The sequence below is a fragment of the Anomalospiza imberbis genome, chromosome 1 (assembly GCF_031753505.1).
Source record: "Anomalospiza imberbis isolate Cuckoo-Finch-1a 21T00152 chromosome 1, ASM3175350v1, whole genome shotgun sequence".
Lineage (NCBI taxonomy): Eukaryota > Metazoa > Chordata > Aves > Passeriformes > Viduidae > Anomalospiza > Anomalospiza imberbis.
Genome location: NC_089681.1, coordinates 82,349,786 through 82,373,740, shown reverse-complemented (window position 1 = coordinate 82,373,740; position 23,955 = coordinate 82,349,786). Strand labels below are relative to the sequence as shown.

The 23,955-nt window shown below is 40.1% G+C and overlaps 1 protein-coding gene across 1 annotated transcript in view; it reads right to left on the bottom strand.

Moving 5' to 3' along the window:
* CDH20 (cadherin 20) overlaps window positions 1-23,955 on the bottom strand; it is a 119,199-nt gene that overhangs the window by 28,347 nt on the left and 66,897 nt on the right. The window contains exons 2-4 of the mRNA XM_068197509.1: window positions 9,723-10,090; window positions 2,887-3,181; window positions 1,062-1,181 (exon numbers count right to left, since the gene is read on the bottom strand). Of these exons, the coding sequence (XP_068053610.1) occupies window positions 1,062-1,181; window positions 2,887-3,181; window positions 9,723-9,965 (658 nt within the window). The 5' untranslated portion in view covers window positions 9,966-10,090. The remainder of the gene's footprint in view (window positions 1-1,061; window positions 1,182-2,886; window positions 3,182-9,722; window positions 10,091-23,955) is intronic.

The following is a 23,955-nucleotide window of genomic DNA, read 5'->3' as shown; positions in this document are numbered from 1 at the left end:
TGAGGCAGCTAAAGGCTGAGGCATCTCTGAGCCTGTCCAGAGATGCAGTTCTGAGTGACTGGGAAATAAATCAGAGCAGAAAAAGACCTTTTCTGGGTTAAATACTGATAAAGCATATGATTTTGGACTTAAGATATTGTGTTGGCAATCATTGAAGGGAAGATATCTTCTGCATAAACTGCATTCTAGAGGTAAAATCTGTTCTGGATCTGACCCTGAATATTGATTCTTTGCTTTCTTAGAAATAATTTGGTACTCAGCAACTCTATGATTAAGCCCTTATTTGTCTGTGGTTGATACCTGATTCCAAAAGGAGCATTAGTAGTTTATTTATATTGTAAGTATAAACAAAACTGAGAAAACAGCATGCCGCATGCAAGTTTCTCTTTGGCTAGAGCACCTACCCTGTAAACTGCTAACTTCAGAAGAAGTTTATTCAGTGTTTTTCCTATGTTGTCCCCTAGGGCTCTGCAGTTACTATCGTCTCATGAGTTTCTGACCTTAGCACTACAGATGCCCTTTAGAAACTGTCAAAATCTGTCAGATTCCAGTTTTGAATATAAACCTTGGATGTATAGAGAAAAGAGAGAGAGAAAGGAAGTGAAACAGAGATGGTGTCCTATAGATAAATGTAAGGTTATTAACAAGAGTACCCTTAGGTAAAACTACTCCAGATAAATGCATCCTTTAGCTTGCAGTTTCCAGTCCTATCTGGTTCATAGATTTTTTTTTTCCCCAAGCCTTGTTATCAACTAGATCTGTTGAAGACATTTTTCAATGATAGAAGCCAGCAAAAGTATTTACAGCACCAAACCTATCCAGATCCTGAGTTGCAGAATATGATCATTCAGAGGGAATATATCACTGGAAAAAGCACATTCTTCTTCTGGAGCTCACTACCACAGCATTACTTTACCCCTCACACAGTGCTGCTCTGTCTTGGCTCCAAGCCACAAAACCACATTTCTCTGACCACAGCTATGATGCACTGCCCCTTTTTTCTGCTTGCAACTTTTTCTTTTGGTTTTCACACTGACTCATTCCCTGATGAAATAACATACCTGTCCGAGAGTCCACAGAGAAATATGGTTGTCCTTGGAGAATACTGTATACGACTCTTGCGCTGTTCCCATAGGTTGGGTCATCAGCATCTGTCGCTGTCACCTGGATAACAGAGGTGCCTGACAAAAAAAACATCAAGGTAAGACTTTGTGGGATAAAGAGCTGGCAGGAAAAGTACACAGTTAAAAGTAAATTGAAATGCATAACAAGAGCTTTCCCACACTGAACTTTTTCACTTGTGCTCATAGTGCTTGTACTTATTGTTCATACTTGTAGCTCATTAGCACTATAGGAATTAACAGTTATTAATTAATCATGCTTCAGTAAGAAGATATAAAAGAGCAAGTAATCTATGGATCACAGATACAGAATTGCTGAACTATCAGTACTTTGTTATGGCTGACAGAGAGATGGTAATTATATAGTGCTTGCTTCTTTTCCCCTTGTCTTGATTTTAAATGTTATTAGGAGGCACCTCAGAGAAGTTCCACAGCTCTGCTGACATAAATCATGAACTGTTGTAGCAGGGCCATAGATGCTATAAGTTGACTGAGGGATGGAAATTGCACACAAACGGTGAGCATAAAGGGATGTATCTCTGAGATAATCTCTCTGTGGGACTGCAGTTTACATTGCATGGCCTACAGATTATACACTGCCGAAGTGCCTTTGCAACCCACACAGAGGCATATATATTTCTTTTTTCAATTGGTTTTCAAGGTCTGCTTCCTCTGAAGCTAGTATGGCTTGCAGGTGATGTAATTTATCAAGAACAAGGAGACGGTGATGCACAACTGAAATATGTGTGGGTTTTGACTCCTTAAAATGTCAGACAATGCCTTTATTAATCTATCTAGCCTTCTACATAATGTTTTGTGTTACAAACAAATCTGTTGTTACTAGATAAGCACTTGAACATAAATTTGAATTCAAGCTAGCCATTACCATTAGGAAATATTATTACTGACTGGAACTTCTGTATTTGATGCCTCTCTCTAGCTTTATGTCAACATAATATTGAAGAATGAGAAGTTGAAGCATATCTGTAACTTCAGGACATGAAATTTATATGGTGTTATCATCTCTGCAGCAATGTCACAGAGCCAAAAAGCAATAAGCAAACAAAGACAGCTCAAAAAGAAAGAAAACAAGTCCAGAAAAAACAATATTTTATGTGATTATTTGAATTCTTATATGGAAATGATTTCTCCTGACTTGTGTCAGGATAGGAAGATAGGAAGGCTGCTGTTTGTCTTCTGCATTGCAATAACAGGAATGTCTTCAACATGATCCCATTCTGTAGAAGTGGAGGGCAAACAGTAACAGAATCTCAGGATTCACTGAACTTTGTTTAGTGCAGGTTTACATGAATTAGAAGGAGCTAATGATTGTTTTCATGTTTCCATGTTTACAAGGGCTCCTGGACAGTAGTTGAGCTCTCAATATGAACTTGATTAGATTGCTAAGACAGTGTTATTTTCGGGATGGTAATGGCTGTCTAATGGACTTTATTATTTCTACCATCTGATGTCAGAGGAGAAGGGGCACTATGTTGCTACAAATTATCTAAACATGGCATGTTTGAATCACACCTTTTTCATCTCTCAGGCTTCCCTTGGCACATTTTCTTTCAGAGAAGCTGATGCTGATGTAAAGCCTGTTGTCTCTTTTCTACAGCAAGCAGTCACCCCAGGATAAGCTCCTCTGTCCTGCAGCTCTTGCACAAGGGGCAGAAGCTGAGATCAAGGAGTCAGGGAATTTGTGTTTTAGTGACCATCTCCAATTTGCTTATATGGGAAAGAGACTCCACAAAATCTGTCTTACCCACAGGTGACATTTCTGGAACAGAGGCTACGTAAGGTCCATCCAGGAACTTGGGTTCATTGTCATTGATGTCTTGGATTTTGATGATAAACTCTGACTCTGGTTCCATCGGCCGGCCCGTTCTCCTGTCCAGAGCCTGCGCTCTGAGGGTGTACTGTGACCTTTCTTCCCGGTCCAGCCGCTGAATGGCATGAATGTCCCCTGTTGTATCATCAATTGTGAACACAATGCCAGCTCCCTCTCCTGAGAGGATGTATTTGATCGAACCATCTCCCCTGTCCATGTCAGAGTGGAGCTGTGGAAAGGAGCAGGATTCAATTAGACCATGAGCTGGGTAAGCAGCTGCTGAGAAACACAAAGCACGTGATCATCCCGAGCATTCTGGTCTCACTATTGGGACTCACAAGCTGGTTCTAATGAACTCACTTTGCTGAAAGAGGCAAATAGTAAAGTCTGTAATGCATAGTTGCAATTAAAAATCCTCTCCTGTCTTCCTGTTTCTGCACCCACAGCTGTGCCACAAGAAAAGGCAGAGGCACCCAAACAGGAACAGGCTCTGTGCCTTTTTGGAATCTCGCTCAACACAATAATTATCTTTTGCCTTGTTACAATGGCCACTGAGAAGATTTGGGATAAAGTGAGGTCAGCAAAGCTGCAGACTGTGATTCCTCACATGGCTTAAGAGGAGTGAAATACTACAGGGGTAGCATGTTCGGGCAAATAAGGCAAATCTGTTTGGGATCAAGGGGAAAGCAGAATGGGAGAGCTACCCAGTAAGTGTTATGATTCAGAAATATGTAAATATTTTCCCATTAAATTTTAGTAATGAAATTATTCTGGATCCTTACATCTTCAGGACGGAATATTGTCAAACAGTAGGTAAGCTAAGCAGCAAGAAACAGTTGCTTATGCCCACGGCAGGCTATAGGCATGAGAACCATCCCAGATATTCTAGGAAATTAGCAAATGGATTTATTGCATGAGTGCTAATTAGTTCTGAGCAGCCACAGATAACTGTGAACTGTGCAACAGAAAAGAGCAAGACTAAATGCAGTACTAATTATGATCCAAAACAGGGAAACAAATAATTCTGGGGACTACATTCTGTTAAACACCTGGTTCCCATGAAATACTGGAATGACTATCAAAAGCAATCAAATTGGTTAATTTCACTCACACTGTGAACATGGTATGCTCATACTTCCATGCTTTTGAGGAATAGAGCATAAAGATCCATGCCCAGTGGCAGTAATCTTTCAGTACCAAAAGACAGGAAGGCAATAGACTTGAGGTGCAAAAAATCAAAATGGTTCAGATGTGAATACTTTTTTCCAGTGTGATTATCATTGTGGGCAATGAATAAAGGATAAATAATAATTTTAAAAAAGTAGTGAAAGTGTGCTGGATTCAATTAAGCACATTTTAAAATGCATATATGGGCAAATAATCTTGGAAATATGGTCAGAATTAGGTGTGTTTTTAATGCTTTGATGAGCTTAAAGGACAGATGGGAGCAATCTTGGAGGACGGGACCAAACATAGGTAAATATTTGTACTGGAGAGAAAAATCTTAGAAAAATAAACTGAATATATGAACACAGTATTTGAAGAAAGAATCTGAACAGAAATGGATAATTTGTGTTGAAAAGAAGAAGTCAAACTTTGTACAATTGATTACAGGCTATTCTCTCAAGAAAGAAAGAAGTCTCATCTCTGAGCTGTTTAAAAACATAAAGAACCTATCCAATAACTTATTACATAGGAGAAAGTTTAATAGGAATGTTGGCAAAATTACTTATCTGACCTGAGCATTTCTAGTGCCAGTGAACCAGCTCCTCAGCAGTTTTAGGGCACACAATCCTGTTGACCAGGTAGTGGAAAGACCTTTTCCCCCAGCGAAGGGTCTGGTCGGGAGAAACTCATTCTCTGAAGGGTGTCTCCCTTACTTGCCTCTCAGGTAGGTCATACAACTTATGCAAAACTTGGACCGACTCCTGATTTTCAGGGCAAGAGTGCTTTCAGCTCTCTGAGGTGGGATCCCGTGGTTTTCCATGGCATATCCCAGCCTGCAGACAGGTCTGTATGGAGGTGGCCCGTGGACTCCAAGTGGCTGCTGGGACAGCAGCACTGCAGTGTGGCTGCAAGAGCTGAAGGTGCAGGTTGTGACAATGGCTGTGTCAGGCCACTTTCCTCCTTCTCCGCCTCCATCCCTGCAGTGGCTACTGCATCTGAGAAACATCGATATTTTGGAGAAAAACTGGCAGCTCTCAGGCGATGTATTAACTGAATGGTGGAAGAACAAGCCCAGAAAAATTTGGCAGTGGTAAACAGTTAAATTTAAATGGCTGCCATGTGTATTAATTCACATGCAAGCACCAGGACTGCAAACTGGTGTATCTTCAGGAAACACCATCTTGTGATTAATTTAAAAAAAGACAGTGGTTGTCATTACTTACCCGAAACACCCATAACTCAGAGATTATCACTGTAGGAGCTAGTAAACAGGATACTTCCAGAAGGAGAACACCATTATAGCTTTTCAAATTGATTCAGAACCACTAAGCTACATCTTGGGCATTTGTTTTAGTGCATTAGTGCACCAGTGAAAGAATGCAGCTGCTGAGACAGATACAGATGTTAGACCTGATTGGGGAATTAGAGCTGGGCCTGATGGAATAAAATGTGTTTTGGAACACCAACAAGTCATCATTAGATAAGGAGAAGGAAAAAAAAGAAAGAAAGAGGAAGACAAAGTCAAATTCAAGGTGAAAAGGCAAACATTAAACAGAAAAGAAAGAGAAAACTGAAAAAGAAATTAAAAGCAGGGAAAAAAGAAAATGGGAAAAGAAAAAGGGAACAGGAATAGGAAAAGAAAATGAAGAAGAAGAAGGAGAAAAAGAAGGAGGAAAAGAAGAAGGAAAAGAGAAAGAAAAAAAGAAGCATTTTTTCAAATAGCAGTAGGTATTCAGGAATTTTCAGAATACTAGAAGCAAATAATGAATCAAACTCATGGGTTAAATTACACCTTCTGTCCAAAGTCCTATTTTCGAATAAATGCAGTTGTGAAGGGAGCAAACAAGGAATGAACATGGCATGCTATTAAGAATTTGGGAGTACAAGAGGATGTCTGTCTAACTGTGATTTGTTAGAAACATTGGGTCTCAGCTAAGGGTAGGCAGTAAGAAATGCTAGCAGCACTTTTACAGCTTCTTGTATAACCTGCTCTTTCAAGACAAAGCAAAAAAGAGTGTAAAAGACAAAAAGACATAACACTGCCAGAGTGCAATAAATCTGAAAGAATTTGGTGTCTGAAGGGACTGAAGTTCACACCAAACCTAATATCAGGATGCTCTATTTCGAAGTGTAAAAGTCACTGTGTTGGAAAGGTGATCTAGTTTTAAGTTGGGTTTGTTTTATGGGTGGTGCAATAAATTGTGCTGCCATGTGGTTGATACAGAGTAGGAGGAATTAATTTTTACTTTCTCCTCCATATTAAGGAATGGGTTATTGGAGGAATAAAGGTGATAACTCCTGAGAAATTTTTAACTGTGTCAACCCGCGTTGCTTCTTTTGATGAGACTAGTACAAAAAAAATAAGGATGTTACATCTGCACTGGAATGACACATTTCTTGGCAAAAGGGCATGTGGAAGAGTAGTGCTGCAGTGAGCAGCTCAGGGGAGAACCCACACAGCTCTGCTAAGCAGTCTGTGACTCCATCCTTGATGTGCTTCTCCCTTCTCTGCTTCCAGGGATGTAGCATCTGCAGGGGATTTTTGTAAGGATGCATGAGTGAGTGTGGTTGATGTACGTTGATAGTCTGCAGAGAGGTTGCATTTTATTCATTTATTCAGGTGCTGTGATTCAAATGCTTCTTTGAAACAGGGTTAGGGAGTTTCCAACATGGCAAAATGGTGAAATGTGTCCCCAGTTCAATTACTGACACAGTGTAGGCTGCTCATTGAATGTGGAAAATACCTGCTGTAGCAAATGAAGGGGCTTTGGTTTCCCTGGTTCATCCTATTAGCCAATAATGGCCACCTCTAGGAAAATCAAAACAAGGAAGCCTTGTTTTTATCTGTGACAGGACCAGGAACCCTCTGAAGCTGAAGTACTTTAAATCACTATCATGTGCACTGGAGAAAAGCAAAAATTGTACTGACTTCACGTCAGGATGTTTCTTTCATTTATCTGTCCAGAACATATTTTGCACCTTGCCTTAACCGTTGTCTAGGGAAGTTCACAGAATCACAGCAGCTGTGGAAATCATATTAGGCAAGCCTGGACCCGTGGTTCAAGTCAAGGTGCTTTTTTTGGTTGCTCCAGTCATAGAGAACCAGCCAGAACCAGCTGTACAACTGGCTCTGTGCTGTGCTTTCTTTCTCCTTCTGACAGAGGCTTGGAGAGAGCAGATGGATAAAAGCAAGGTCTAGCTATGAGGATGTTTCAGGATGTTGTGGGTGGTATCAGTTGGAAGAGGCCCTGCCTGGCCTGGCATGGGACCCAGGGCTGTTTTGGAGGGCTGGTGTGAGCAGCCAGCAGCAGACTGAAAGCCCTGTTGCACCTCTGCCCCACTCCGTGCAAGCCTTTACAGAGCTATTTTTGAGTCAGCCTCGGGTGACTCGGGCTGAAAAATTTCTAGCCTGCCAGAACAATTAATTCACCCCACAGTCTATTCCCTGCTGACCCCTTTCCTAAGGAAAGGATCCCTAAGACTCAGGCAGCACAAATGCAGGCAGGCGATGAATTGTGGGAGGCTGCTGCCTCTTCGGAGCGCCTGTGCCTCTGGCTGGGTGAGGTGAGGGGAAGCCTCTGCCTCACAGAGCGCCACAGCCCCATCCCACCGCTCGGCTGGCTGCTCCGCACCCGATCGAGGGTGGGACACCATGGAACGTGTGAGTCCCAGAGGCCTCTTGGCAGCAGAGTTCCCTGGTGCCGGGACTACACGGAGCGCTGCCGAGTTAGGAGGCCTTCCAAGGGATCAGCCGTGTCAGCCCAGCAGTGCGTGGGACTAATCGGCCCTGTTAACCGTGGGCGCTAATTAGCCCTTGTGCACCCCGGTGCGAGCACAGCCAGCACCCAGACAGCCTTGGAGAAGCTCCCTGAAGGCAGCTTGGGCTTCAGAGTGGCGGGCACAGGCCATGAGGAGCCGTCTTGGTGTCCTGGTGTCTTTCCCTTGGGCAAAGATGAGCGGTGGCAAGCTCAGGAGTGCTGCTGACTGTGCCAAATGTGCGTGCTCCTAATGACAACAGCAGGTCTAAAAGATGAGCTGGTTTCTCCCCGTAATTGTTTTACCTAAGATTCGGCTCACAAGAGGAAGCCTGAAGTCATTTCAGATGTAACTGAGAATGTGGAATAATAAGCCTGGCCCTTGTTCTGAAGCTGGGAATTGCCTGAAAACAAATATTAATTTCTTTAATCAATAGAGATCTCAAGACCTGAAAAGCTAGGTGCACAGATGAATGAAGACTAATGAGGTCTCATCTAGAGGCAATCACTAGTGATGCCATTGCTGTAGGAGGAAGGAGAGCACATCTTGCTGTCAGTCATGTAGGGATAAATCAGGAGGAGGTCTTCTGAAGCCTGCAGATCCATTTTGATTTATATTTGTGTAACTGAGAGCACAGTTTAGCTCTATGGGGCTGTGGAATGATAAATATGAGTCCAAACTGGGCCTCTGGATATGTAATTTTTTTTTTCAGCAGATGGATAGCTTGGAAGGAAAAATGGAGCCTCTATCTCATAAAAAAAAAAAAAAAACAAACAATGAAATGTGAAGGAATTATTTTCTGACATCCTTTCTAAGTTATTTTTCATATATACCTATGTGTAGTCTCCACTTGACATGGCCGTATCTGATATTCTAGGCATGTAAATCTTGATTGTATTGTTCAAACATTGAGCACATTAACTCTCTCCACATTTTTGTCCAGATTTGTCACTTTTGTGTAGAATAGAAGCACACTTGATACTGACCATAAAACTTTGAATAACAGGGTCAATACAGGGTCAGAGATTCAGGGACTTTAAAAACAAAAAAGGAGGATGGTTATAGTGAGACAGATTGTGACAGCAGACATCACTGATCTGATTTCCATCAGCGTCTTCCTCAAGGAGACACAGAAAAGTAAATGCAAAATATTACCAAGTATATGTATAGAATGAGCTCAGGAATATATTTTACACATATCTGTACTGATGGGTAAGTTCTTGAGCATAAAGGATCCAAAAATAGGACCCTTCATAGTTGGATTTAATGAGGTGTCCATCTACCCTTCTAGATCTGGAGCAACTTCTCTGTAGTCCACAAAATTAACCTGCAGACAAGATGTGGTAAGCCAGAAGATACGCTGACCCTGAAGATTTACAGAAAACAAAAACTAAAATGTCAGTTTTTAAGGGAAACTGGCTATTTAATTTGATTTTGAATTGCAGCTTCTAGCTGACTTGATCATGGACAGAAGCATGATCAGAAACTCTTCCTTTCTTTCCTAATCCTTATATGTCAATATAACCTTGCTTTGCCTTGACATTGTAGGAGTCCCTGGAAAAATTGCTGCAGATTTTCTAACACTACCTCAAATTGCAGATGATGATTGATGCAGCAGATCTCTTTGAAATAGGCAAATATATTGACAGCTCCTTGAAATAGAAATTCTTTCCAAACAAAGGTGACATGGGGCAAAAGCTCTTGGGAGCAGAAGTAAAATTAATGTGGATGAAGTAGCTGCCAGAAAGAAGGCAAAGCGACTTGAGGAAACATCCTGTGTTGCGCCACAATCTTCAGATACACACATGGATACACTCTTACAGACATCCTCCCACTGTGGATCTTACCTTCCCAACATAGAGAGGGTCAGTTCCTGTGTATTCCTCCAGAACAAAAAACTGGTTCCACACCCAGCTCCTCTTCATACGCTGATGCAGCTTGTCTGACAGGTTGTCTTCTTGCCTTTCAGTGAGGGGCCTGGCACTTCCTGACAGCACAGTTGTAGTAAGGTCCATCAGTCCCCAAAAATACAAGGAGACACCAAGTCCAAACAAGTTCTTTGCATTGCTCATTCTACCTGAAGTCCACATCCGTATACTAGGACTGACTTAAAAGTCCAAATACAGTAACTTGGGTCCCTTGAGAATAAAGTAGGTCCTCTGTGTAGTCCTTTGAAATGTCCAAGAGAGATCCTGGTTCTCAGAAATGCAGTATCCTGTAAAGTTAAAGGAAATTTATAAGAGAATGTCTTTTTCCTCAAGGCAAATGAGTTTTCTCGATAGGCAAATATGCTATAAAGTATTTAATCCCCTATACAAAAATGTAAGATCAGGATGCACAACTTTTGGAAACAGAAGTACTATTACCATATAAGCTGAAGACCTGGAGCCTCAGGTACAAGTCATATCAGGGTTTAGTCAATAAGTATGAGTTCTTGACTTTGCTAATTTAGCTGTAGGGTTGCTGAAGACCTGGAGCCTCAGGTACAAATCGTATCAGGGTTTAGTCAATAAGTATGAGTTCTTGACTTTGCTAATTTAACTGTAGGGTTGCTTTATGATATTGATTAGCATGAGTTAAGTGCGTACTTTTTTGAAATATTTATGACCAGAAGTCCTTAGAGAATATTTAAAACCAGTTCACTCTGGAAAATTGTGATAGCTGGAGAACAATATTTGGCAACCATCTTTCTGTTTGGAAACTATACCATTTTCATTACACACACGTCCACGCACACGTCTGCATAAATACAGATATTATTGCTATATTGCAAACCTTGAGTATAATTTCTGAAAGCTAAAGTTATTTCTGACTTTAATTATTCTCTCAGCCTCTCTGTTGCTTGAATTCAGGTTTCACACTCTGTTGCCTCCTCTCTGAGTAACTGATTGCAACATTTCTAGAATTTGAATGGTCAGTTAATCATTTTATAACCCACAAAATGTTTCACAGTGCTGATGGCCACATACTGTATGTCCAAGCAAGTCATGCTAACACATTTTTTTTCTTTCACAGTCCTTAAAGACCTGTTTAGGCAAAGGAATAATGACCTCTATCAAAGGGCACTTTCTTATCAGTCTAGGGTCTTGTCATGAAGTCAGTTTAGTTGGTGACCTCACTCTAGGCTATGTATTATAACAAACCTTTCCTTCACCGTTTTGCTGAACTTAATGATCTAGTACTGCACACAAGTTAGTCTATCAAAACACTCCATGTGTCCTCTGTTGGTACAGTATTTTTGCTGTTCCTTTAAAGAGCATATCTTTTTTCATGACAAACTGACTAATTAGGAACAGCATGTGGAGCTCTGAGTCTTAAGCCAGTAGTTCACACTTCCTTTTACTGCTGTTCTACACTTAGGTGTTTAGGCTTAGTTAATTGTTTTATCCTGTGGAAATAAATGTATCAGGAGATGTCTGTCAAATATTTCCAACTGAAATCCTTGAAAGATTTCAAAATAATAAAAAAGTATTTTAGACAGTTGCATGACTTTAAAGTAAAGACTGAGACAATGCAATTTTTTAACAGAGAAGAAGAGCGTGGTTGTGAATTCCCCAGCATAAGGGCTGTTACAACTGGAGAACTGGGTACACTTAGAAATCTACTGAAACAGAAATTTAAAAATAATCAGAAAGTTGGCTGAAATCTGAAAATGGCAGTGTAAGTCTGGAACTAGTGTCCACAGGGGGAGTAGAGACAAAATGACCATCTAAGACTAATTTCTACACAAAATGTTTCCAAATATAAAGCCCAGAATTATGACCACACAGTGCTGCTAGCCTATAGAGTTGTGAAATATAGCAAACTAATGGGTCCTTTACCTTGAAAAAGTTTATAACCTAAGCCTTAATAGATGTGACAAAGAAAGTCAAAACTATAAGCACAGAACATGGTAAAATCCTTCTAAGCAGAGCAATGTCCAGAACTACTTGTTGTTTAGACACTGGCTACATAATATGTTAGGGTTATTGTCTGCAAAGCTAAAGAATTGGGATTTACTTAAGCAGTACAAGCCCAGAAGGACCACAGTAATCTCTGTGTGTGTGTCACTTCATGAAGAAGTTGGCAGCTGTTTGTGAGAGGCAGGGAGGTGGCTCACAGTCCCTGCTGGATGCCCAGAGCCACAGGAGTCCAAGAACTATGTGTGAAGGGCTTGTGTCTCTTTGTCCTGTGACGCCTTTGCTCCAAACTTCCAATACACCTCAACACTGGGGAAAGGAGGCTGAAGCCCTCCACTCATAAGTATGTCCACCATGTTCATGGCATGTTTTAAACAACAAGTTATTCTCAGCAAAGTCAGGGGGACATTATTTACAACCTATGTTTTGCTGGTGATTTAATATGGGGAAGAGCTTCCCACCACTCCCTGATATAATTCGGGGGAATACATCCCACAATGGAAAGAGTAACTGGGGGCAGGCTATGATCCAGCAGCTAAGGTCCTACCTGGAGTTTTTGCTTTAAGAAACTCCACCTACTGCAGAGATCTGTTGCATTTTTGTATATGTGGCAAAGAGGTGATACAACACAATGGACAAATTCCTGTGGCAATCAGAATTGTATTTGTAGGTGAATTCTCAAACCACAGATTCAAAACTAATGGTGCCATGTGCCTCCTGCAATTAGGTTCAGCCATCAAGGATCAACAGTGCTTAGGCAAGGTATCAAGACATTGTTAAATGAACTTGCAGAGTTACCAGTATACCTGTAATGAGGAAATAGCAAAAGAAATCAGGTCATCAGGATGCTTTTCATCCACGTGTGCATTAAATCAGCAAGAAACAAGGTAAGTAAAAGCAGTGAAAAAAAGGTCAAGAGGAGTGCTATAAATGCTTCAGGCTCTCTGTGAGAACAGCTTTTGACCTCTAAATGTGCAGTTCCATGAGGAACCTTTCTTGAAAACAGTGTACAACTCAGTGGTCCCTGGCAGCAATATCCCTGAGAACATTTCTTATTCCCAATACAGTCTTATTCTGGGGTATGGTAACTGTCAGGAAACTTGCCATTAAGTAATGTAAAGTCTTGTAAAAAGATGTTCCTTCCTTGAGTACCAGTAATTTCCCCATTTACTGCCAGCCCATGGTGACATGGTCATATATTTTTGTAGAAATGGAAAAAAGCAGTAGTATTGAAGTGGAACAGGGCAAAGTTTCTGGTTTCTCATGCCTTTCCAAAACTATGAGCAAGCACGCTCAAACTCATTGCATTTTGCTCCTCACCTAAGGCCAAATTGATACCATTAGTAACAACGTTTCATCCACAATGGTTCCTCTCAGAGACTGAAGAATGACATTCTTTTCTGTCTCACATTCTCAGCTGGTATTAAAGGGATGAAAAAGGCCTCTGTTAACTCCTGGGCTGAGGTGCTGCTGATCTGTCTGGGTCCCTTTTCCCGCAGTGTCACCAACCCCAGGTGTGTTCTTGGCTTCTGCATCTGCAAGGCCTGCAGGCCAAGGAACCCATTTCTCAGCGGCGTAAAAAGGCACTCACACACACTTAGGGTTTGAACTGTGTGGTAGCACAAGCGATGGCTGAGCTACAGTTAAGGCCATGGGTGACTGAGTCTCTCAGAGGACTCATGCAGATGGCTTCTTCACCAGATGAGTGTGATGGATGAGTACAGGGTCACTTCAGCTGTAGACACAACACTTGGTTAGGCTAAGAGCTAGGTGCTTGGGGTGTACTAGCTTGGTGAGGTCTCGAGACTTAGATGGTCCACAGTGGTTTTTGCCACAGATGGATGGCTCAGGCTTGGAGGCATATTCTGTTCCTTGAAGGGAATCGGGGGCACCCATCATACAGGAAGGGTTACTTGGCATTACTGAGTGAGACAGAACTGAACTTTTAATGTTCCCTTAATGCAAATTGTTTCTTGGAGCCCTTCAAAATGCATTCTTTAAGGAAATCTGCAAAAATGGAATTGATGAGCCTCTGCTTGCCATTTGAAATATATTACAGAAACACATTTCATGACTCAGCATGGGGATGTGCATAGAATTTGAAGGTAGTAAAGAGAGGGAAATCTTGTTTTCCTTGCTGAGACACAAAAATTACTGAGCCTGGGAAAACTGCATGACCAAAATCTGTGAGATTTCTGCAGAGGGTGCTTTATTTTTCAAGAATAACTTAAATGTTTCATTTTGTTTCTCACAGTTGTCTACTCTATGGTAAAACATTTAGGCGTATCTGTGCAGTTTATATCCCTGACCCAAAGTGAATGCCTTTCTTGCCCCAGCTTTTGTGATGAATATTTGACTATCAGCTCGGTTGTTTAGGTTATTTTCTCTGTTCTTGCATTGCAAAAACATTGCTGAAAATCCTTTTTCTTGTCAGTCAGCAGTTACAAATGCAACTTTTGGCTTCATAAAGACCCATGAAGATCTGATTGATCTTTGTGCTACTTGTGGTCTATACATGGTACAAAGGAACTACCTAATTGTTCTACACAAAAAAGAGTTCACCAATAAAAATGTTAATTTCTCTTTTAGCCCATATTGCAAATTAAAGTAGGTATATTCCAAGTGTGAACTACTCTTCATGCTCCAATTCTACAGACATTCCCCCCCTCCCCAGCACATATTTGTTCCATAATTAAGTTATTCTTAATTGAATAGCTAATTCTAGGCAAAGATGAAAAGGAAAACGAAATAACTGCCAGAACCAACTTCTGGCATTTCCCAGTAGTGACCCATTTATCTTGTTAATTCTGAGGAGAACAACACTTCCAACAAAAGGATAAAGGCATTAATAGTTTGAATGACCATATGGGCACCCATAGAGTTCCACTGGGATTGAAATGTATTGTGCTCAATACATATTTACATAAATGCCAAGGATTTGATAGTTAAAAAGCTCAGACTTGAAAAGCTTTACTGACATGCTTACTGTACTCACCACAATGAGCAAGTGGCCCCCCAGAAAGTCAGTGGACTATTTGCATTCATAAAATTAATTACATGCTTATATCTTTTATGCCTGGTCCTTGCAACGGATTTTGCTGTGTGGACTCGGCACTCTTGTAGAATGCTACAGACCTTAGTGGAATCCATGCAGGCTCATGGCTTAAGTGCAGGCAATTCATTTGGAGTATTACGCTGAGAATGTGGGGAAGAGAGGCAACCAGTATTAAACTCCCCCTTCCATTTTCTCTGTACATGAGTACACAAATTCATGTGATACTTCTTAGGTAAATGCCTCAAATATGTCATGTTTCTTAGCAGCACATACACTGCTCTAGGAATATGCTAAGGAAAATGATTTCTGAGTTTAATGACACATTTAAAGATTTCTCCCTCAGTATTTTGCAAAAGAAACGAGACAAATTGGTAATGACCACAGTAAGAAGAAATTAAATTTGACTAAAAAGAATTCTACAAATGAGCTATTTACTTTGTTTCTTGAATTTCTCAATTTTGATATTTTAAACCAAGGTGAAGGTGGGAGTACTGGGCAGTTTTTTACCCACCATGAAATGGATTATTCTTTTATGTTTTCACAGATTAGTTCTTAGGGCTTCTGTACCCTCATTTGCTTGCTGCTTTGACATAAGACACCTTTGCAATAAGCTCACAGGAGCACCAGTCAGTAAGCAGCTGTAGGCTGTATTCTGCACCAGACACACCACCACAATGGGTGTTAAAACCACCCACCAGGGATGGAGGCTCTGCTGATCCAGGAACTAACATTTCTTAAGAAATTAATGTCTCCTTTTCAGCCCTAGTGAGGTTATGTCTTGGAGTGCTGTTTCCAGTTCTGGGCTTTTGAGTACAAGAGAGACATGGAAATCCTGGAGCAGATCCAGCGGAGGGCAGTCAAGATGATCAGTGGACTGGAGCATCTCCCTTACAAGGAGAGGCTGAGGGAGCTGGGCCTGCTCAGTCTCAGGAAGGACTGAGAGGGGACCTCATCAATGTCTATACGTTTCTGAAGAGAGAGTGCCAAGAGAATGGATCCAGGTTCTGCTCAGTGGTGCCGTGCAACAGGACAGGAGGACAGGACAGGGCAGAAACTGATGCACAGGAAGTTCCACCTGAACACGAGGAAGAACTTCTTTACTGTGCAGATGACTGAGCACTGGAACAGATTTCCCAGAGAAGTTGTGGAGTCTCCCCCACAGGAGATATGAAAGAACTGTCTGGCTGCAATCTTGTGCCACGTGCTCTAGGATGACCCTGCTGGAGCAGGGAGACTGGACCAGATGATCCCTGTGGTCCCTTCTGGCCTGACACATTCTGTGATTCTGTGACTCTATGATTTTAGAAATCCTAATGCTTGCAGTACCTAAGTTAGTTACCTCTAAACAGGCTGCATAATTATAGTCCTAAATATTTCTGTACTACTTCCAGAACTTCCTATGTTTTATCTCTGGCCCAGGACAGTCCTACTATTACTATTACCTGTTGTTATACTTCCTGGGCAAGTTTAAGTTAAAAGGAAAAAGCTAGAGGCACTAGTTACTTTTCTTGAAAACAGACTGGGCCTCAACATATATTTTTATTTTTCACTTCACTTTATTAAGATCTCCATAAATACAATGAAACTTGACTATGTACCATATGGTGCGTAAACATTAACTCCAAATACAATCCATTGCCATTAAATTATATCTACAGACTAGTCAACAATCTCTCCTGGGACAGACACATCAGTGAACTAATTTTGTTCAAGATCTGAAGTCCTTCAAAGCTTTGGAGTGTCTGCAGAGTGAAAAATCCCACAGAATGACAGAGGGAGTCCCATCGTGTAAATCCCAACCCTATGGTTATAGATGCATAAAAAGATCAAAAAGAATAAATGACACACACAATCACAGAGTAAACAATTCCAATCAGAATTATGCTGATAACTTGCATCAGGAAAAGATCTGATCCCCAGCTTTTACTCAGTGTGAGGCATTGTAAACACTACTGTAAAGAGCAGTACAGAGGTACAGGATGTTTTCTAAAGTTCCATGCATGTCTAACTCTGCTGAAGTCAACTTCAGCAGGAACTAAGTGTAGCATTGCAAATACACTGCAAAATTCAAATAAATTTCAGATAAAACAACCCCTCTTTCATCAAGGATGTGCAAAGATACACAAAACCTATGAAAATCATACTAATTATGCTTTCATTATTAAGCAAAAATTCCTTTTAATTCTCACATCCTGACTACTTTTGCTATGCTGTCAAAAAGCCTGTACAAATAACTCTAAATTGTGAATTGATGTTCATATAAAGTAGCACATATGACGATTTAAAAAAAAAAAAAACAAACCAAACAAATGAAGTGTAAAGCCCTTCCTCTCTCCAAAGTGTGACCTTTCTTTGCAGCTGTACCAAGAGCCTTTGCTCAAATTTGTCTCAAGGCCCCTGAGCAATTCAGACATCTGTCATTCCCCTGCTATGGGATAAAATCTGTTCCTGTTGCACACCTGGAATGTATTTTGAACCTGAGATGTCCCTGTCTGTGCCGCATGGTGGCTACAGTAGCAGATCATGTACATTAGCTTGCATTTTGTGTCTGCTAGCACCCACAATACGAAATCTTTGCATGTAGCAGTGAAAAATGATCTCTTTCTATCCCACAGGTATTGGATAGTTGATAAGGCCCTCTGATAACCCCAAATGCCAAAGACAGAAAAGGTGTTATCTCCTATCTGGTGACAGATATGAGAAGCAGCTGTCTGTCTGCTCCAAGTAGAGGTAATATTTCTTCCCATGCATGAAAATCAAAACAAATGATTGGCAAGGGCCTATGTGCTGTTGCTGGTGAAGACAACTTCCTAGTTTCATTGTGACTGTGTTCCTTGTTAATTTGGCATTTCATACTGCATTTTGTCATATTAGAAATGGACCCCAACCCATTTCCAAAAGCAGCTGTTGAAGATGAAGAAGTGAACAGGTAATTTCTTTTCCTAACCAGAAATCAATATTTTGCTATCTCTCATAATTACTGCATGCACCCACTGGCATTTAGTGGATAGTGTGCTATTCTGTTGTTGTTTTTGGTTTGTCTGTTTGTGGTTTTGGTGTTGTTGGTTTTTTTAATTGTGTCTTTTCATAGGGAAAGGATATTCTTTAAATTAACTTAGAAAATAGGTGTAGGTGCTCTAAAGGTGAAAATCTTTCCTCTAATTCCCATTTTTTGACTCTGACATTGCTCAGCATTACAACACTGGCACATGCACCTCCCCTGATCTCATTGATTGCCTTGTCTGAGCATGAGGACATACACTACTAGCCAACAGGATGAACATTTTCAAGTCATCTCCAAGCTACAGCATATGAAACCAAACCAGCAAAGAAACAGAAGTCTTAAAGCCTCCTTCTCTGAAATACTAGCGTCTACCTTGTTTTTATCACCTAGCTTCAAAGTGTTTCTAGAAATACAGAATATGAGCGCTTAGCTTTAACAGGACATTTTCAAGCTGAAAGAATAAAGTAAGAAGCAATAAATATGTGCTGACCACATTTGTCCCAGTTTTAAGACAGCAAGCAAAAGGTTCAAAGGTTCATAAAGCCTGAAAAACAATCTCACATGCTTTGCTTGCCAGCCTCTAGGTTTTGGTCTTCAAACTCAGCTGTTGCAGTTTCCACGCAGAGTGTGTGTAATGTGTTATCTAATTGTCCTCTATAAATGTGACATGTTCTAACAACACCTATCCCTCACAAAGAAGTATGTATTATCTATTTTCCATCTTCTTCATAGTCCACTGTTGGGACATATTTCCAGCTTTCCCAGTGCCTCTCATTTCATAATATGAGTATCCTAGATGAAGCAGTTCCTCTGTCTGGATTGCTTAATGTCTAAGCAGAACAAGCATTTACTAGAATATAAAAGAACTTTTGTCTTGCTGGCAAACTCTTTGCTTGTCATTTTGTTACAGGTGAATCGTTCAGAGAAGAATCCAAAACCCTGTGCTCCATATGTTTTAGTATTCAATTTGTAATGGTGATGCAATAGCAGCTTTTGTAGGAGCTGAGGTATTCTTGGCTGAAATTTCCATCCTTCCATTATCTGCTGTGAGCCATCTGGTTGCTGTCCTTCAGAGGGGAGAATCTTCTGCAGCTGTTTTGAGTCTGATTTCCCAAAGAAATGAACTTGTGCAGTGATATAATTGTACTGATAGTCTCTTAGCATTGTGGAAGGAGAGATCCCAAGGATTACTGTATTTCATAGAATCATAGACTCATTAACATTGGAAAAGACCTCAAAGATCATTGAGTCCAACTGTTTGCCCAGCATTTCTGTCTGCTTCCTGGGGATTAGCAGGTTTGTTTGAGAAGTGAGAACCAGGTAAATGTCCCCATTGAGGAAAGTATGGGCAGTTGTACAATCTCTTTGACTAAGGGATCATCTTGCATGCAGTTCTGCAATAGTAACTGAAGTACGTTAGCCATTATGACAAGGCACCTGTAAGGAGCTGAAATTATTGTGCATGAAGGAAGAGATATGAGGGAAAGACATTACCATAATAAACCAAGCTTTGTAGTACTATTCCTCTTCACTTGTTTCTTAAAAGTCTTAGAGAAAAATTTTATTCGCATATCAATTCTAGGGTTCTCCCCACTGCTTTAAAGCCTTTTCAGTGATCAGTAAAGCACATCAATACAAACTTTTGAGTATGAACCTGAAAGTGAGGTATGGCTTTCATTCACTGTCACTACTGATGGTCAATAACAGGTCATTTGGTGCCTCTTCAATATTTAGGCACACCTCCTCTTTAGGCAGGGACATATTGGTGGTGTACAAAGAACTAATGACCCTGAATGCACCAGAGAAACCCTACAAGCAGCAACTGCAGGGTAATCAAGGCCCATTTCTCCCACTGTTGGTAGCCACTTCATGTAACTCAAATAATTTGAAGATCCTTTCTTAGATCTGTGTGTATACTTCAGCAACAACATTCTTCTTACATACTTTCTAAATGTATTCTTTCTCACTTATGGATCTGCATTTTTATCAGCAAGTTCTGCACCACAATCTTTTGAGATACCAGGCTGGGCTTGTAAAAGTAGGTCTCTGCTCTAGTGTTAAGATTTTTGCCTTTGGAAATTGCCAGTAGCTGGTACTTCCAAATAGTTAAACTCTCTCTTCACATGCTTTGAAAGAGATACTTCTGAAATGAAATAAATTCTGACAAAAGGAACTTGACATCAGAATAGCTGTGACTAATAGCAGCAAAGAGGATTAAACCAGGAAGCTGGAAAGATGGTACATCCCAAGTGGAAATGGAATGGTCTTCTAGTCTGACACAAGTGAAATCCTAATGAGAGAACATGTAAGAAAAGGAGAAGTGGTATTTTTCTTAGATATTGAACTACAGATTGCTGGGAAAATGAATGATTTGTGAAAGACATGCATGCATACTTAAATAATTTGCCTGAAAGATGGTTGCACATGGAAATTTTGCTTCAAGTTAAAGCTGAAAACTCCAGCCTTGGTGTAATTTGTTTCTTCCTCCTTGCTGGAGAAGTCTGATTAATTAGATATTTTGTATTTTAAGTTTCAGAGAGGGGAAGAAGAAGTGGAAAATAAAGAACAATGGGAATAAGCACTAGCACTCAATGTTGAGGTCAGTAATGTGATACTGCTTGATACATAATCTTTAGTTAACCATAAAAAATAAGACTGTACTGTTGTGAGATGATGGAAATGGTGAGAACAATTCCTTGCTGACCCTTGTAATCAGTTTATGCACTGAAGCGTGAGTTTTGATTTCTTCCTTTTGACTGAAGAATCGTTTTTTCTCTTTAAAAAATGTAGCAGTATAAATACTACCTTCAGTTTCTCCCTTTTTTTCTCCAGCCTTTTTCTGAAGATTTTCAGCTTCTCTTCTAAATTTGGGGGCAGCATGAAGAATTAGATTGATCCATTTTTATTTCATCAACTTCATCATAGCCAAAAGCCAGGTACAGTGCCCAGTGAAAATTGATGGGATATTATATATTATGTTCTGTCTTCTCTCAAGTCATATAGCCTACATTTTTGAAATCTCTTGCAAAATTAATCAGTCCACACTGAATTTTCCCTCAGGTACTTCAGAAACCAGCTAAAGCAATAGACAAAATTAGTGAATAACTTCATGTGATTACAGAAGATAAGTGAGTTCCTAGAGGACCGGCAGAGAAAAACTATTATACCTATATTTAAAGAGAAGGGAGCAGTGGGGAAGAGGAACCAGTGAATTAGTGAATTACAGAATCTTCATTATAACTTTAATATGTGGAAAGTTACTGGAACCAACATCTAAATTTTCAGTCTCTAGAGGATAATAAGGTGCTAGGGAATAGCAAACATGTATTTGTGAAGAACAAGTTGACAAGAAAACCAGACTGATTTTCCTCTCTCGGTTAAGATAACTGGCCTAGCCTATGTGAAATGAGAGAATGCACAACAACTTGACCTTTGTGAAATGTTTCAGAAAACTCCACAAGTCATTTTCAAAGGCAGCATAGGGCAATAAGACCCAGGTGAAATGACAGTGACAGACTGGAAAGCAACACTGTCAGCAGCCCAGTGTTAAACTGGGAGTCAGCATCGAGTGGTCCTGCAGGATTTTGCTTCATGACCAGAACACTGAATGGTTATTCTAGCAGTTACAAAATGTGAGAAGGACATCAGGCTGGGAGATTTTGTGAGCACTTGGGAAGACGGGGATAGAATTCAAAATTATCTTGGTAAACTGGAGGAATGTTTAGAAATCAATACCAGAAAATTCAATAAGGACAAGTGAAAAACACAAGTTTTGCAAGAGCAAAATCAAATGCCCAGGCATAGAGAGGTGAGTAACAGCCTATGAGTCAGCATTGTAGGAAAGGAGATGACCACAAAATGAATAGGAGCCAACACTATTGCATGGGTTGCTCCAAAGGAGGAAAATGCCACTCTGTGCTGTGTCCCACAGGATGCTGGGCAAGCTGTTTGTGTCGCATCTGTTGAGCATTTTTATAGGCAACCTCAACACAAAAAAAGGCAGCATCTCACACCTGAAAAGGAGACATGGACAGACTCCCAAACTGCTGCCATTAAAACCGCAAGAAGCTTTTGCAGAGGTCTGGAAAAACAGGACTGGTGAAAAGGTTAAAATTTATATTTTCTGAGTCTGGAAAAACAAGATTTGGGTGAGGGCATAAAACCAGATTTTAAAAAAGTATAATGCATACTAAGAGGTATAACAAGAAAAGTGCTGATTTACATCTTAGTTTCCAGGTCAGGTGAAGGTGAAATAAGCCTAATTGAAGCAAAAGGAATTTTGGTTATAAGCACACCAAACCTCTAAGAATAAGATGGGTGGAAATTGGAACAGGTGACTGATAGAAGCTGTGAAATCTCTTTTTTTTTGTTTAGCTTTTAAGAAAAGACTTGAGAGCAATCTTGGAAGTTGTTCAGGTGATCTTTGATTTTGCATCAGAAACAAAAGAAAAGTAATTTAGAAAACTCCTACATTTCTATAACCCTGAAATGCAAATAAAAATAATATCTTACAATGTAAAATAAAAGGTCTGAGGACTCATTATGTCTAGTCTACTCTATCATTTCTTTGGCTCTTTCCACCTCTCTGTCTCCTCCTCTGTTAGGCTGAATCCACATGTTCCAATTGTGTTTACTATGTAAGTACTCAAACCAGTTGGTTGTACTGTGTGGTAGAGAGAAACCTTATCAGGCATGGATAATATTGTTAGCTTATGTGAACATACCAAATGTATCCTGGAATGATCAGTGTTTCTCATGATCATTAGGAAAAAAAAGTGAAGAAAAAAGCCTTCATGCTTTTCTTGATCATCATAAGAAATTGGTCTTTCCAGGAAAGGGATGATCAAAAGGTGTTTGTTCAGGATTGCCATACTGTGGGGCTAATGGGGAATAAAGCATTTACTCCAGCTGTACTTTGTTTGCTCTGGAGGGTCCCCACTTCTGTAACAGCAGTAATTTCATGACAGATAAATCAGATCCAGAGCTTTGTATGCGTAAACGGTGTTTCTTTTAAAAGAGACTATATCCCGTCAAGCAGGAGGTTGTACCCTCGATCCCAACATAAGGACTTTTGTGTTGCAAGCTACTCTGTAATTCCCCTAACCACACTGAAGAGCTTCCTTACTTCATAAAATGACCATCAAATGATGTTCTATTGATTCAGAAGGGACCTCTGATTCTGCATGTGCTAATTGATACTTTATTAAAGTCTAAGTTAGCATACAAAAGTGCTAACTAGGCCAAACTCCCTGCAGCTTTGTAAAAGACCATTATTCCCCATTGCCTTTTAAATCCCTATATGAGAAGATAAGGACTATCTACTTATTTTTTCTCATTGATTCTCACCTCTGAGAATAGGTTCACAGTCCATATATCCAAGCAAAAATAATTAACTGACACCTCCTATTAAGTACAATGTATTTTCAATAAAATGAAGTTTTATTGAATGCCAGTGACTCCATCCTAGCTTGCTGTACAGCATCACGGGGCAAAAAATGTTTCTTTGCATTAGGCAGTTAACATATAAAAGAGACCCTAGGTTTCTCTGCCTTTTGACACTTTCTCTGAGAGTACAAGTGTTCTTTTTCATCTCTTTTAAACTCACTTTTTTGTTTATGTAAATCCACCTAAAGCTGGCATTGATTGTCTTACTTTTGGCCTATGTCTAACAGTGATGCTCTTTACATTACTGCATTTGATCTTGGACTTGCCATGTTTCAATGTGGAGGGTTTCAATATGCATAAGAACCAAATTTCCCTTCCCAACCATTTTTTTTTCCTGGAAAAGTTTCTGTCCAAGTCTCTAGATTTCTACAGATTTTGCTCAGGGTAGATCTTACTTGCTCGGCTCATTTGCACCTCCCAGGGTACTTCAATAAGAATATTCAGGTGAGCAGAGCCATGAAGATATTACCTACAGTTCTGCAGATGCATTTGAAAGACATAAAAGAATTACAACACCTACCTATACACTTTGTAGGTACACCTGCAGGTTTGGCATTGAAATGGCTGAATTAAATGCCTATATTATATCATTAGCCTATTAATTGTCTCATTATCAACAATGAATAATGACAGGCACAAAATATGTCTCAAGAAACTAACATTTTATTCAGATACTA